This window comes from Seriola lalandi, unplaced genomic scaffold, assembly GCF_002814215.2.
Source record: "Seriola lalandi dorsalis isolate HSWRI2012SDOR001 ecotype SW California unplaced genomic scaffold, Sedor1 jcf7180002054901, whole genome shotgun sequence".
NCBI lineage: Eukaryota > Metazoa > Chordata > Actinopteri > Carangiformes > Carangidae > Seriola > Seriola lalandi.
The window spans coordinates 8014960-8032183 of NW_019525453.1; the positions used below are offsets into that span (position 1 = coordinate 8014960).

Sequence of the window (17224 nt, forward strand, 5' to 3'; positions counted from 1 at the left end):
TAACCTACAGAGCGTCAAAAAAGTGGGAAAAATTAGCAGCAGCAGCAGAGTCTCTGCGCTGCGGCGAAACACGAAGCCGAGCTGTTGAAACTCGTCGACAAACTGCAGACACAAAGCAGCCAGTTCTCATCAAGCGAACCCGAGTCAAAGCTGAGACGGAGCAGAGTTGTCTCACGCAACCCCCGACCGCCGCACACAGATCTGTGTCGGCTGTGATCAAGGCCGACTCTTCACTACCAGATAATGAGGAGAGGCAAGTCTAAAAGATGGCAGCGAGGAGGAGAAGCCGGAGTTTTCAAAACTCCAGCTGCTGAGCTGAGAGTGAACTAAACAAGAGGGAAAAACAAGATAAAACGAGGAAGAGAAGAAGAAGAAAAAAAAATCTCTGGCTCCTGTTGGCAGGAACTGGTTATTTTGGGTTTTCTGTAACATTTCCAAACCAGCCAAACACAGATGAAATAATGACAGGTGTAACAATCACTGTGCTTCTGGGAACAAACTGGTCAACACTGTCGATGACAATGAACTAGGAAGAAACAGAAAAACAGCACTAAGGAGTCTTTTTCTTAGCGAAACCTCTCCTGGTTGCAACAAACAGAATGTACTAAAAAAAAAACTTGACATGTCAATCTGAGTTACAGTTTTCCTCAACACTTTGTTTACAGATTCTCAAAGACTGTGCTGTTTAGGGTCACATCAATATCTCTGTTCTGCCAGGGCCGAATTAACCTTCTGCTCGGCCCCAGCACAAAAACCAGCACAACCAGGTTTTAAATATAGATTCCGACCAATATTAGATAGAAATGAAGTCGCCCTACAGTCCTTTTCATTTCAGTTTGCATTACCACAAAGTACGGGCCACAGAGTGAACCTGGAGCTTGGAAGCTGCCAAGTCTGTAATCCAGCCTTGCTTTGTTGTATTAGACGATAACATGGATGTAGTCCAATGGATCTGTTCTCATTTATATGTTTTTCTGTTTCTGTTGTCAGACAGTGGGACAAGTATGAAATAGTGAGTGAAACGCAGCCCCTTAAGACCAGCAGTCATCTCCAAGCTGCTGCTCTGCAGCTGAAATCCTGATTTTATAACCACAACATCATCTGACAAAATCACCGCCCAGTACTGGCAACTCTCTTCTATGAAAAGTAGCTAAGGTTTGTCCAAAGAGTCAATAGATTTGTTGGTAGGTCCTTTTTTGGAAAAAAGTCACTAAAGGGGTCTGAAGATGGTAAATACAGCGACAAAGGTGCTAAGCTGTTGACACTTCTTGTTTTTGCCAAATCATTTCGAAAGCGCAATGACCAATGGGGAAACTTGACAGCTGTTGCTGTAGAGGTAGGAAATAAGTATGTAATTATTAAAACTTAACAAGACTGAACTGCATTCGTTAACAATGAGGACTCCAAAGGGTCCCTTTAAATAACCATTCAACATTCTGATTCAAGTCAGGCCAACTACCCACAAGGTAAAGTGCAGAGGCCTGGCACATGGTCAGTTCATGTTCTTGCCAACTGCAAAGGTCAGTCATTATCTTCATTCGGTCTGTGGCCATGAGAAATGGATATACAGTGGGTTCCAAAGGCCTGAGACCACTTTGGGAACAACAGACTAGAACGGGGCATGTCTTGCTCAGACACTATCGATGAAGAAACATTTTTCTGGGAGGTTGGGATAATGTCCATGTCGAAATTCTCAATTGTAAAAGCATCCGCTGTGAACGGTGTCATGAAGGTTGCCTCTGGTGGACACCAGGAAACTGTCGAGCTGAAGATGACCTTCTGGACTTTGATGGCCGATGGGCTCTCAATTCAGTTATCAATCTATATCCAAACCTTCACCCATGGTCATAAATTGTAGGAACTGTCTGTTTTTTTTCTGAAATTAGTTCCTTTGTATGGTGTCTGGTCACACCCTAAAAGACATTTAAAAGGAATTTGGAAGAGACCCGCTTCTCCTTCACATTGAAAGGTGAATCCACAACACCTTTCCTGTGGACGTATTGTGGACCTGTCCAACTGCATACTCCAGAGAAACACGCTAAAGCGATTTTAAACCCCATCAGACCTGGGAATTCAAATTTTGCTGGAAAAGCAGAACCCCTGAGCTACCCAGTTTAAGCTGCTATCACCATGACCAGGACCCACATAAGAAGCAAAACATGGATTGATTGATTGATTGATGGGTTGCAAAAATACATCTAATAATCTAAAATGTCAGTGGGCGGTTTAAATGACGTAAATAAACGTTGTATGGACGTATTTAAAAGGGTAAAATACCCCCCCCCCGTGAGTAGAACCAAATTGTAGGGAAAAAGCAAAGTTCTCAAACTCCGCCCCCTTGATTAAACCTTGAAATCTCAACAATGACTTTCAACAAACCTGCATCAGTGCCTTTAAGATGCATTCTCACACTAGGCTCAGCATACATGCATCTGTTAGAGCATGCCAAGAGTGCAAAAACAGCACGGTGGGAGCTGGTGTGATTGGCAGAGCAAACAGCCATTGTGATTGGTTAACAAAACCAAAGGACGCACCTTGGGTTTGGGCGGTTCGGTGGCAGGGCCGACGCTCTCTTTGCTGAGCTCAACCCTTTGCTTGGTATCTGGATGAGCACCTATCCCTTCAGCTGGCATCATCATGGGACCTAAAAGATGAAGGCAACAGATCCACTTTCAAACTCAAGTGCTCCAAAATTACAAAAGTGTGACTTTCGACAGACTTTGGAGTCTAGTCCTACCTGAAGGCGGGGTGTTGTAGGAGGGTCCCTGTGGTGTCATCCTCCCGGAGTTACTGCCTGGTTGCTGGGTGTAGGGACCTGCAGGACCTCCAGGACCTCCGGAGCCCATTCCTCCGGAGCCCATTCCTCCCATTGGTGCCATGCCCGGGTAGCTGCCCTGCCTGGACACCGCAGAAGGGAAAAAGGGATTCAATAATTATTATGAGATGTGAACAAACTGGCGAGGTGGCAGCTCACATGCAGAAGAAGGAAGAAGGTGAAGATTAAAGCATCGGTCGCAGGGTCCGTGCAGTTAGAGGAGACAAAGACTCGGCTGAAACATGGCAGAGACAAACAGCGAAAGACCCGAAGAGTTTCGTATGAACTCTCCCGGTCTTCTCAAGCTGGAGGAAAGATCTCAGTGGATGGTTAGTTCAGCCGGTTGCACCTTTCCAGCATGCTGTCTTAGACCCTCTGTGCCGTTTTGTTTGCTTTATAATTAATGATTTAGGAGGATCTAGGAGGATAGGAAATAATATAGTTGAATGTATAATATGCTGATAAAAATGAACATGGGCAGTTCTCTTTATACATTTTCTAACACTTAGCATTTTCTCGTTACGTTAGCCAGGTGTGATGTGTCTTTTTTAAATTTCCTTTGGTAATATCAATGTTGTTTCGAGATGTTTACTGACTAAGCATAAGTTAAGCCAAAGCAGCTGCGGATACAAAAAGAGGTTTTATTTCCTGATGAAGACAAAGCAGCCGCTCTGAAGCCACACTGGAACCGTCAAGAGGACAGGACAGGAAGTTGCCTGGTTAGTAAAACATCCCACAAACCTCATGTGCAGCACAGCCTGAAATGGACTTAAAATTTGGGATACATACCAAACCATGGCTATTGTGAACCATTAAACTTTATTTTAAAATGAATGTTTTTTTTTTAGGAGTTGCACTACAGTTGTTTCATCCAGGCCAACACCAAACACGAGAGATGCTCATCCAATGAGGTACAATTTTGGAAAAATTAAGAAATATCACGCCAGGCTGTGTTTCTTTATCTGTCAGGCTCTGGTACCAAACCTACCCATAATGCTCAGGGGGGGTCTGCACAGCATTGGTGCCCTGTTGGGAGTGGTGAGGAGGGTGGGGAAGAGGAGGGTGGTGGTGGGGGTGAGGGTGAGGAGGGTGGGAGGGATGAAGAGTAGGAGAGAGGGAAGGTCGACCCCCGGGCCAGGACTGGTTGTGGTAGACGGGCGACCGAGCGAAGGGAGGCCTGGAGGGATGGAGGGATTGTGGAGGTTGAAAGGCAACAAAAACTTTTTATTTGTTCAAACTGTCAACTTTCAGCAGCTGCAAACAATCACGTTGCTCTTCGAAGACTCTAAACACAAACCTCAGTAATCAACTCATGAGAGGTTTTCCTTCTTTCACTCTTTATCAGAGCAATTCCAGGTTGATAGGAACTGATTTATGAGGAAGGAAACACATTCAATACATTTGTCGGACTTTAGGTACAGAGGTGTTTAGAGAAAAAGTAAACAGATCTTTGTTTCTAAGTAAACTCCAGGGGTATATGTATAGTTCCTGGAACTTTTTAGATTTTCCAGACTGTTTTGCTAGTTTCTAATCTCTGTAACCTCTCTCTGTCAGGACTCACCTGCTCTGAGCAGCAGCTGTGGACGAGGAGGAGGAGTTGGCACTGGGCCCGGCACTGGGGCCGACGTCTGGCAGTTTGCGACTTGCGTTGGGCCCCGGAGGCCTCATGCCCTGACCGGCGGGCTGTGGCATACCCGGGGAGGTGGGGGCCATGGTGCTCCCTCCAGCAGGGTAGGGTCGCCCCCCTGCACCGGGGCCCGGGCCACGACCTGCTGGGGTGGAGGGGCCCTGACCGTGCATCGGACTGCTGGCATTCAACCCCAGGCTGTTGGCTAAGCTGGGGCCAGGGCCCGGGCCACTGTAGTTGGCACTGGGGGCCCCGCCATAGTGGGGGGGCCGGGGGTAGTTACCTGACAAAGGGGAGGTGAGATGAGACATTAGACTGGAAGTAAATAGAAAATGTGCAAAAAATGTTTCACAATTGTTTTTACCTGGGGGTCCATACTGGCCATATGAGCTGCCCTGCTGGTAGGAACCGTGGTGCATGGGCCCCCCCGGTGCTGGGTGAGGGGACATAGGTGGGGCTGACTGCTGAGGGACCAAACTGGGGCCCTGCGGTACTACGCTGCATGGAAGGAGGGAAACCTGAAGAAACAAGACATGAGAAGCAGGTAAGAGAAGAAAGGGACCAGGAAGAAAAACCCAGAGATCCAGGTCCAGGACCGGTTTAGCCTAGCTTAGCACACAGATTGGAAGCAGGGGGCTGAGTCCTTACTGCAGCGACCTGGGTTCAAATCCAACCCAGGCGCTTTCCTGCATGTAATCCCCCTCTTCCTCCCGCCTGTCCGGTCTCTCTACTATCACTCTCAAATAAAGCCAAAAAAAAACTTCAAGCAGGGGGAAACTGCAAACCAAAACAATCCTGCAGGTTCGTCCAGATTTAAAGTAAGCACAGAAAATGTCCTCCTCTAGGAAATGAGGGTTGAAGGTGAAAACAGTGAAACATGTACATGAAGAGAAAAATTAAATTGACTACAGGAGGCTTTAAAATGATCATTTATGAGACAGATGATGACTGACTGACTGACTGACTGACTGACTGACTGACTGACACACACACACACACACACACACACACACAGTTACCTCTGTCCTGAGTCATGGCAGACTGGGAGGAATGAGGGCCGACATCTGATCCAGGACCAGAGACCTGAGGGGTCAACTGAGCGCCTGAGACAGACAGAAGACAGTGTGTTAATATCACTCCACTGGATCCCACTGCGGACATCTAGGCTTGTGTGTAAATATCTTTTGGTTTCCATGGCAACACTGCGTCCAGCGCAGCAGCTGTGATGTGGTGTTAGACTCAACAACTGACTGAACGGACTTAACTAAGAGATGGGAACCTCATTAACTCCACTGGGACAGTCTCACTGTGTGTGTGTGTGTGTGTGTGTGTGTGTGTGCGTGTGTTTGTGTGTGTGTGTGTGTGTGTGTGTGTATATAAAGTATTCAGACCCTTTAGAACTAATTAGGAGTCATTAGTCATTAGCCTGTGAAGAGTATTCACCGGTGTTTACACATCATCATCATCCTACCTGGTCCGCTGGTGGCGGGGGACAGTGGTCCAGATCGTGATTGGCTGCTGGACCCAGCGGGGGACGGTGAGGGTGAGGGTGATGGCCCGGTGCGAGCTGGCGGGGGGTGTCGAGGCGATACATGGGGGGAAAAAGGAGAACGGGCCGGAGTCCCCTGGTCGCCCAGAGTGCTGCCGGATCCCGATGCCCCTGAACTCACCGCAGCCTCAGTGCCGGTCGGCAAATCATCGATTGAGCCGGACAAGTCCTGAAACACAGAGGAGACGCTGGTCAACACAGACTTTTAATTAACTGATTTATCAGGTTTTTATTTATGTTATTGAGTTTTTGATCTCAGGCAACATTCTCTTAACATTTCCTGGAGATTAGAGTGTGATGCTCAGTTGATTAATTGAATTGTCAATCAAGAAAAAAAAAAAAAAAAAATCATTGGCATCATCTTTTTCAATCAAATAATCATTTAATAATTTTTAAAGCATAAATACCCCAGAATGTGATGCTTCCAGGTTCTCAAATGATAACATTTCCTATTTTTTATCTTATACTGTAAGTAAGTGGAAAACTTTGAGGTTTTGATTGTTGCTTGGAACAAAATAAGACACTCAATGACATCACCTCATGCTCTTGGACTCTGTAATGGGATTTTTTTTTCTACTATAAATCCATTAATTAGGATAATAATCAGAAGTATGATCAATTAGTAACCTTTCTGCTGTCACTGTTTCTGGCCTGATTTCACAGACCTCTTTCTAATGGTAAGTAATGTAAACTTCACAGAACCATTGTTAATGACACTTGTACCATTAGATTTAATAACAGAAACTACTCAATAATATAGGACATACAACACACCTTTTTTTCTTTGAAATAATTATTTTGCCTGTAATCTTTTTATTATTCTGCAGTGAACCAACTAAAAAAAGAATTATAAAACTCAATTTCAACAAATTTTAGATTTCCTGGTTCCCACATTTCACCAACTTTCAGGTTAATAGGTAAAAGTACTAAGGTGTACACATTGTGAACTTGGTTGTAATAAAAACACAGAAGGGAGGAGATACTTTTATTAATTACAAAACAACAGCAGCCCATAAACTTGTTTCACATGTAAAGAAACTGCACACACCGGCGTCCACACACATGGTAGCACTACTGTGGTTAAAACAATGATTCGGTTCCCTACTGCAGATACAGAATGGTATTTCCACTTCCATTCTTCTGTTGGTTTCACAGTGTTTTTTTTATTTCCAGCAGGATTTCTTACTCGTCATTTAATGAAACATCAGAGCAGCGGCTTCGTATATGACTTCACCATCACACTAACAGGAGGATCATTGACTATTCTTCAGTGACGGCTCATAAACACCTCGTTCAGCACCTCCTAAATGAGGCGAGGAGGAGTAAACGTCTCAGCTGGAGGACGTTAACGGCCCGTCCAAAACCAACAGAACCGAGTGGAAACTCTCTCTCCGATCCTGCTGATTCTTACTGTACGCCAGGCCCAACCTCAGAGAGTGGTCAGCATCCACTCAGCCATTCAGCCTCTGACAAAGAGCAGCTCACTGTGAGGATGAACCTGAGACGACGGACTTTCAGATCTAGGAACATCATTTAAAGACACCATTTCTCAGAGAGGCTAAAGTTTGTGTGCTTGATATTTTCTCATGGGATAGGAAAGTAGTGTTTCATCTTTGTTGACACAGATCTCTCTCTCTGCTGCTTATCCAGCTGTAGAAATCCAAACCATTCCTTAACCACAGATGTTGTATTACCTCCACAATTTCCTCATGTGTGGACCTATGACTCTCCTCATGGTCGTGTGTGTGTTTTTTTTCCCCTCCTTGTGTTGGCCCATACACATTGTTACCCTACATAACCCTGTAGCTGCAGCCTGACGGAGTTATTGTGCAGATGAGGGTTGACCTCTCTCTGAGGTGCAGAACATTGTAAATCACTCATCAGTTTATTACACTTATCGTGGGAATTTTTTTTTTCGTGCTAATTATCAAGATTGATCATCCAGCCCATACTCTGGCAGAGTGGACAGTCTCTGGAAGTCATGAGTAAAACAGAAATCAACTGCTATACTACCCATCGTGCTTTAAAAGAAAAGAAAGAAAAGCAGAAAGAACCGAAGGAAGACAGAAACAACAACAAAAAAAAAAGAGAAAAATAGAAATAAGAACAGAAAAAAAAAAAGGTTCAGTTTCAGCTCTGAAACAACACAGTGTTCATTTCAGCCTCTATAAAACGACTTCAAACTTTTCCCCACATCTCTACACTCCCGAGCAGCTCCTGTGATTTATGGTCACAATTACTGTGTTTCATTAAAACCTCACAGTCCCTAATTTGATGAATAGAGTTTTCCGGCCTCATCGCTCATTCACACTTTCTCTGCAGAGTGAAGGAGGACAAACTGATGAACAGACCTCTCTCTGTGTTTCCTCCACACAAACTGAACTCTCCTCATCTCAGACTGGAGTAATGTGAGCCTTCGCATCGTCATCCGTCAGCAAAGATGGAGGAGTAATCAGGGTGGAACTAGGAGCATTGTCCCTCACTTTCCGCTGCACACTGACAAACAGATAAACTGTTTAAATATAGTGAACACAACAACAGTGTCCGATAGTTTCCCGATCATTTCCTCCAAACCATCTGATATGCAACTGTAGACTCATGGGGAGATTCCGGGAGAAAATAAATTGTAAATTGGTACTAATTATAATGGACTTTAACTTCCAATTAGTTATTCCAATTAAATGTGAACTTTGTATACCTGCAAAAAAAAGGGCTGAAGGTAAATCTGCTCTGCCCTGATGGAAAAGTCTGAAAGAGCCATGACATTACGAGGGTTTGATGAAAAAGCCTCTTCATTTTCTTGTAGCTTTGTTATTGATCTATAGGCTCTGTTCTAGTATAAGTACTAGTACTCAGAGGGGAGAAGCATCTCTGATGTTTAAGATCAGACAGTGTTAAGAGCAAGGCAGGTAGGAGGAAAACTGAACAAGCAGAGAAACCTGAAGACCTGAAGTCCAGACCTTCACTGAGGATGATGTTAAAGACACTGACGTATCATTTTCTGCCAGAAAAACCCCTGATGGAGCCTATCAGCTGAGAGACAGAGACAGAGCGAATAAAGCTGACGGCAGAGGAGGGAACATCTGGGAGCAGTCCAACACTTTCATTATCTGAGATGTGACAAAGAACAAAGGGAAAAGAAAAACGCCAAAGAAAAATTAAGTCAGTGTATAAAACTGTCTAAAAGAAGAGGAGGAAAGATGAGAGAAGCTGCTGGCAGGTGATGGCATGAAGCCAGCTGTTGCCATGGCAGCAGCCAATGCCAATTAAGGTGACTGAAAGGTGAGGGAGGCAGGTCACTCCCAACTGTGAGCATTTTAAAATGTCTGATACTTGTGGTTCTAGGAAAAGCTCCATGCTGGAGGAAACAGTGCAGTGACTGGAACTGTTGGTTGTTGACCAATAGTCAGTAATAGACTTTATAGTACATGACTTTTTTTTTACCAGCTTTGTGGGCTTTTATCTTCTGGCGTGTTTTGTATAACCTTTATTTCTCCTGGGATAATCCGTGTCAGTTTGTCTTTAAGCCTTTTATCACGTTACTACAGTTATCAGTTTAATGACGTGAAGTGGTTAATTATTGTAGTGGCAGCACTTCTACTCTTTTCATGGAGACATTGGAGGGGAGACTTCACTTCAAGAGCAGATCAAGAACAAAAGCAGCACTTCAGAAACACAAACTACATCTGATTAAAGTGAAACGTCGCCACTCAGCTCAGACTGACGGTTGGATTCATCCTCTAATGTGTACAGTTCACTGCCTTGCTCAGAAGCACTACAACAACACACCTGGCTGTTTGCAGGGGGGGAGCAAAAACAAGGCAAAAACACTATTCATGAAGAGGGAGGGAAGGACGGAGGGATGAAACAAAAGAAAGGAAGAGAACATGAGAAACAAAAAATAAGGTGTCAAGGAGGAGACGAAGAATGACAAAAAAGAAACACAAAGAGGAAGAAAAATAAGAAGAAAGGATATGAAGAAGTGAGCAGTGAAGGAAAATGAGACAACATAGAAAACTACAGGAGGGTGAAAAGTGAAAAAAAACGACAAGAAAAGAGAAGGTGAGAAAAGGGGGAGTTGAAAGGTGGATGGAGAAAAGATGAAAAGAAGCAATGAGAGGAAAGAGAAGATGAGGAGTTGAGGTGAGGAATAGAAGAGAAAGAAAGGAGGAGGGGATGGAGGAGAAGGAGGACAGGAAAACGAAGGGGGAAAGAAATTGACGAAGAGAGTCTGAGAAGAAGGAGAAAAAGAGGAGAGAAACACTGCACTGAAATCTCCCATCTGCCCCTGGGCCTGGGACCAGCCAATCACAGCGCAGCAACCCGTCCTCCCTCCCTCCTCCTCATGCCAACAGCTCAGCCAATCAGTTGCTGCACTGCCTCTCTCACACTCACTCACACTCACACACACTCACTCACACAGTCTAATTATAAAGAGTGAGCTGCAGAGAGCGAGAGTGTTTCTCTGCAGCCTTGCTCGACCTTCTCCTCCTTCACCTGTTCTCTCGCCTCCTCCTCCTAACTTCCTCTTCCACATTCCTCCTTTTCTCCTCCTCTAACATGTCCTTTCTCTTCCTTCACCTCCTCCTACATTCCCTCCCTATCTTCCTCACATCCTGCTGTCTTTCTCCTCCTTCTCTTCACATTTTCCTGCTGCCCCCCCTTCATCTTCTCTTCTTCCTCCATCTCTTCCTCCTATGACTTCCTTCCCCTCCATCCCATCTTCCTTTACTCCCTTCTGTCTCATGTCTCTGTTGCTCCTTCTTTTATCCTCTCTTTCTTTCCTTCACCCTAATCTCCTCCTCCCTTCTTTCTCCTGCATTCCACCACATCACCTGATGTCTCCTTTTCCTCCAACTTTCACCTCGTCTTTTCTCTCTCATTCACTTCCTTACCTCCTTCCTCCATTTCACCTCCACAATTTCCTCTTATTACCTCATCTTCCTCCACTCTTTCTCACCTCCTCCTCTTTGTCTCCTGCTGTCTATTTCCTTCTGTCCTCCCCATTTCATTTCATCTTCTCTCTCCTGCATACTTCCCCTCCTTTCCTTCTAGTAATTTTCATATCTCTCCTCCGTTTCCTATCCTCACCTCCCTTTTTCCCCCTCTCCTCCCTTCTTTCCCCTTCTTTTCCTCACATGAAGCAGAGATACTGTGTGAGGTGAATTTGAGTAAAAAAAGAATCGCGCTCCAATTTCATAACAAGACGCTATAGCTGCAGAACTTCATTCAGAATCATCGAGTTTTGAAGTTTTTCTCAATGCAACAGTAATCCAGTGATAGTTGTCTGTAAATCCACGGCTACAATACAAACAGGAACTGATTCAGCAATGTTTATGGATAGTTTGACTAAATGTGAACAAATATAGAAAACAACAATGTTAAAAAATACATTATAATACAATTTTCATCATCTATTCATCTATATACTTTTAACATCATCAACTTGGTTCTAAAATTCATCTCGATTCAAACACAGAAGAGCATGTGTGGTGGTGTGGGGTGTTTTAATTTCATACGTTTTAATGACCGAAGGGTAAAAGCATTCAAGTAGTTTGGGGTATATTAGGTTCTTGTAACTGGTTTAGATGACTGGGTTAAACTGGGAATCAGACTGATTCTGATGGCTTGTGTTGATGACCAGACTGAACACTGCCGTGTCCTCAGACCAAAGCAATGAAGCTGGTGGTAAAGATGTTACAGCTGTCTCCAACATGTTCTTACCAAAGAGCAACAAACTGAGGAAAGTTATTTTTCTCTTTATTTCTTATATATATTTCCTTTTCAGGTTAATTTAGACTTTAACATTGGTTTTACCTACTTTATTCTAAAAACACAGAAAAAATGTCTCAATTTTGAATCTTGATGAAATTTGCAAAAAATCCAGAGAAAAGCGAAGTTTGAATTTTGATTTTCATATTTAATTTTTTCTATTCTATTTACCTCTTTTTTTATTAATAGTTTTTTAAAATACTTTTTTATACCAAATTATTGTTGTATTATTTATTTATTTTAATTGTAATCCTGAAATGTTTTAATCCTCATTCAACAATGTAAAGCACTTTGTAAATGAATGTCATTATTATTATTATTATTATTGTATCAGTAACATGAAACTGAAGATGTGTTATGTTCTCTGCACTGCTTCAATGCCAGTGAGACCATGAGCGACAATCCGCAAAAAATATACCAAGTTTTTAAACATTGTAAATATCTAAACTAGAGGAAATAATCTCAGCATCATGGACTCTGTAGTGAAGTTATTAAAGACTCTGTGAGGCTTTCGGGTTTAGCTGATTTCTGCTGATTTTTTTATTTTCCCTTCCTGCAACAGAGCCCGTCTCCCCTCCGCCTGTTGCCATGGCAACTGCATCAGCACCCTGACTTCAAAGAGGAGGCACCGAAAGAGAACGACAGGAAGAAAAAAAGAGAGAGAAGGGGAGGGCAAGAGGACGGGAACAAGATAATAGTGAGAGGAAAAGGGAGTCAGAGGAGAAAAACTGCATGTGAAAGAGGGAATAAAGCTTAATGTAAAGAGACAAAAGGGATGACAATGGAACCAGTTTAAACAGAAAGAAAGGGAGGTAGAGAGATAAAAAGGAGAAGCAAGGAGAGAAACAGATAGATAGAGAGAAACGGGAGCGTTCACCATCAGAGCTGAAGGAGATTTCATTCGAGCAGCTATAAAACGGTTCCTGAAGGTTTTTCTAACAGAGTGAAACCTCTGCAACCAAACTGACGGAGGAGTGATACTGACTGGAAAATGCTCTGCTCAAGTCGCTGAATTTTCCTGACTCACACTGAGAGTTTATCAATTTCACAGACTCTCTATTTGGGAAACACCTTCAGAGATGGACACAGGTGTACCCCAGGGCTCTATAAATGGGCCTCTATTGTTTCTTATCTACATAATGGATTTACCAAACATGTCTAGCAGAGTTTCTCCATAGCAAACCAGGCTAACCAAACAAGCAAAGCGGGCAAATGCCCAGGGGCTCCAGATGATCGAGAAAATAAAGCAAAAACGAAATAATTGCAAAAAATGTAGTCAAAAGAATAGCTGATTAAAAAAAAAATTATTTTCCAGTTTTAGAGCTTTAAATGTTTTTTAACCTACAAATCACCACATCAGTGGTTACTAAAAACTTTAAGATTCTTTATTCTCTGATTTTATATTATTATCTATTATTTGACTATTTTCTGCTTCTTCCCTACCTTACCTTTGGGCTTTATAAAGTAATTTATAACTATAATTTATAAGTCACTTACAACAGACAGACTTCTCTCTGGGTTCGGAGAAAACAGCAGTCCATACAGGGCTGAAAATTAGTTGTAAACATCTTTTAAATGTAAACAACAGTTCAATGTAAGCTCAGCTACAGATCACAAGGACACGTCATTATTTCAGATGTGTATCTGTGCGTGGCCCCGGACGCCACAAATCAACTCAGCAGGAAATATCAGGCACTCAGAGCGTGATACCTGCGAAGTTCAGCCTGAGAGGAAAGAGGACGGCATCATTATCAACAACAAGCCGCAGAACAATCAGAGCCTGCAGACAGCAGGGAAGGTCTGAAACATGTTCAATCTGTCACACAGCGAGAGTCTGAATCACGACCACTGAGCCTGACACAACAAACAACTCTTCTTTCTATATTATATTGCTCCATCTGTTGGTTTTCACCCTGTTGCTTTGTCACAATCAGGGCAGAGAGTCAAACCTCAGGATAAACAGGCCTGTAAATACGGTTTGCTGAGAGTCTGAGGAAGAAAACTGTCTGGCCAGATGTGAGGGATTTCAAAATAAAAGAAAAAAAGACAAAAGGAAAAAAAATGTTTTCCTTGTCGCTGTAAGCAGTGCAGGACAGGATAGTCAGCTTAGATCTTTAACATTGGTCCGTTCACCCACTCCTCACACAACTTTGACAAACTTTACTACTGACTATAAAGCACTAAGCCTTGTGATGCAACCAGTATAAACTAGCAAAACAGTATCATGAACATGTTTGCCTTCAGAAACATCTGTAGAAATGGTGCTGTTTACTTTGAAAGTCCCAACAACCCTCATCCCTCATCTGCAGCTTCTGTTGGCCGGTCAATAAAGTCAATCAGCAGTGTGACACGGACAACTTGACTTTATTTGCAGCCAATCACAGGCTTTGATACAGGCGGTTGATATTTAAGCTAACATCATTAATGTTCGATGCTGTAAATTGTTAAAGCAGATTTCCTTACACTTTTTCTCAGATTTGTTGCCATTTAATGACAAATAAATGTTTTTTTTTTTTTTGTGAGACGTTATTGTACAGCAGTCGCTAGCATCATCTCTCCTCTGTAGCTGAGTGATGTGCTTTTTTGTTCAGACTCACCGGCAGGCTGGACGGTCTCTCCTGTTGGCTCAGACTCATCTCCTCATGGTTTGGTTTACCAGGAGTCATAGCGGCAGACTGGCCCCGGCCCCCGTACGCTTCCTGCGGCACTTCCTGCGTCAACACAGACGGAGGAACAAAGTTTAGACTACAAAACACTCAAGAGCTCACACCTGTCGGATCATCTTTTTACTCTCACTGGAACCAAAACTATCTCACCTCAGTGTCCATTTAGCAGCTGCTCTGGAGCTTTCTTAAAACAGCAAACTGATGCTGGCTTTTAAATCACCGTGAATGGGGAGACTTAGAGGTACTTTTAATTTTTTATTTCTGTGGAATCTTATACCTTTTACACCAAAACTGGTGGGTATAAGCAACTTTTTTTAACGCACGTAAACTCCAATAATAAAAGCCAGTTGACCCCTTTTCCACTAACAGTTGAGTTTGCCTTTTCTGTTCAGACTGAGGACACACACAACTGCAGGGGGCGATGTCATCACATGCACTTGTAGAGCACAGACACAGTAGAGAAAGAGTGAGGTGCTAGCTGCGGAGCAAACAAGTAAAACAGATCTATCACGTCTCATCCCCGGATTGTTGCTGCTGCTGTAACAGTGTCAGAGTCTGTGTGAGACACTTCAATCAGTGATTGTGTGTTTTTAAAACTTATTTCAGGGCTGCAGCTCATTCTTTCACCCCAGAGCATAGTGTAGCTGGGACATTTCTGGATTAACAGCACTGTGCCGTTTGTGCTCTGAAAGACATTACAACAGGAAAAAGGGCAAAAATGAGCAGGTTCACCCAGGAGCAGGGAGCCGATTGCCAACAAAAGCCCAATGTTAGCAGGTCTTAGTGGGTTTTCTGACCAGTGGAAAAGGGGCTTAAGCATACTTAATCTGCTGTTGATGACAGTGTGATGCATTCAAAACCTCCAGAAGAACTACTAAATGGACCTTGTGGTAAAGGCGTTATATTCCAAGGTCATGACTGAGCTTTCAAGCTGAGCTACAGCACACTGTAGTCACTGCTGAGCATATTTTTTCCCTACAGGCTTGTGCAACTTTTTGAAAAAAAAACAAAAAAAAAAAACAAAAAAAACAAAACACAAACAAGGACGTAAACTATGCTGCAATTCTGTCATTTTAATGAACAAAAAACCAGATGACAATGATGTGAATGGAAGACAAAGCAACTGCATTTTTCAAGCAGACACCAGTCAATGTTTGAAATTATTATTTGGCAGCTAAAAACATCACTCATTAGTTTAATTACAACAGAATTTCCTCTGAAGTTCTTTTCAGTTTTTTTTTTAGCAGATAACTGCTGCATCAGAGTTAGAAAATAAGAAAAAAAATGATTTGAGAATCAGTAACAGAATATCTAAACAGTAGCATGAATGCGGGTTGACACATGGCGCCACATCATTATACGCTATTGCCCTGCGAACACTTCTAAGCTCTGTGGAAAGACGGCTATTTATTCCTCACATCAGTGCATCCTCACTACACCTTCTGTCTGTACAGTGTGGCCACTGTGTGCTATAGGTCACATGTGGTGTCTCTCATATTACTGGTTGTGGAGTTTGTAATTACTGTGGTGTATCCGTTACAATACACAAGACACTTTGGAGTTTCCTGCAGCTTTACTAGGAGACTGTGCAGGTTTACACTCTGTGTTTATGTGGTTTCTAGAATAAAACAGTAACAGAAACACAACTAAAGTTAACAATACCAACAACACAAATTCAATTAGCTACACTGAGAGTCCCACAAACCTCTTCTGTCAATACAACATCATACAAACAGAATTAAACTCAAAGGAGAATAAAGTGAACAAACAAATGAACCTAGAAAGAAAAGCAACAACCCAACAACCAAACTAAACAAGTCAATAAGGCAATTAACTAATCAAAGGAGCTTATTGGCTCCTGACATGCGCATATAAACACTGCACCTGAAATCTATGTGAGCTGCAAGTCTTCCTAACACACAGTAGCTGTGTCCCAATTCAGGAGCTTCATCCTTCTGAAGCTGCATTTGAAGACCGATTGCATCACAGCAGCAACTGAGAACTCCTTCAAATGCAGCCGAGAAATGCATCCTTCTTTTTCTGTGTAACATAGGCGCCAACGGGTGGATCCTTTGTGGCCCAAACTATCCCAAGATTCATTGGAAGTCGGTAACACAGAGCCCAAGGATTACACTTTTAAATCTAAGTATTGGGTTTCAGCTCTGTTGAACAACTAATGGTACAACTGTTAAAAACAAGGGCCTTAACACCTCAAGGTTTTGGTATAAAAAAAAGTTACGTGTTGTCAAGGTTGCTAGGCGACAGGTAAGGTCAAAACATTCTCCGTAGACCCAGACCGTCTCAATTCAGTTTGGCCTTCGTGGTCTACGACAGCTACCAAAGGCCCCCGCATTGGTACGCAGCTAATGGCTATACTTCGTACTCCAGCAGGGGGGGGAGTTTGTAAAATAAAGGAAACAGGAAACCAGAACAGAAGAACATGACACCAAATGAATCAATGCCACAGACAGAAAAATCGTGCATAATAAACTCAGTCTGTTCGTTGACTGTGTAAAATGTAACTGAAGTCAGACGTTAGCTTCAGTGATGTCCCGTTAATAATGAGTGTCTGCTGACGGACAGATTGATCTGATTCTTATATTCATATCAATGTTGATTAAATCTGACACACTGAATCTAACACACCTTATTTTTCACAAGCTGCTTGATCCAGACACTAAAGGACCTGATTCAAAACTATGACACTGACCTGATTAAATTATTGATCTCATATAAATGAAAGTTTAACTGGGAGAATGTGACTCCTGAAATCATCGAACCTCTTGAGAGAAGAC

General features: G+C 42.9%; 1 protein-coding gene across 1 annotated transcript in view; it reads right to left on the minus strand.

Moving 5' to 3' along the window:
• Positions 1–17224, minus strand: part of arid1b (AT-rich interactive domain 1B) — a 50848-nt gene that overhangs the window by 16648 nt on the left and 16976 nt on the right. The window contains 9 exon segments of the mRNA XM_087180317.1: positions 2535–2644; positions 2738–2898; positions 3804–3992; positions 4377–4725; positions 4807–4912; positions 4914–4960; positions 5462–5545; positions 5914–6160; positions 14361–14474. Coding sequence (XP_087036443.1) covers positions 2535–2644; positions 2738–2898; positions 3804–3992; positions 4377–4725; positions 4807–4912; positions 4914–4960; positions 5462–5545; positions 5914–6160; positions 14361–14474 — 1407 coding nt within the window.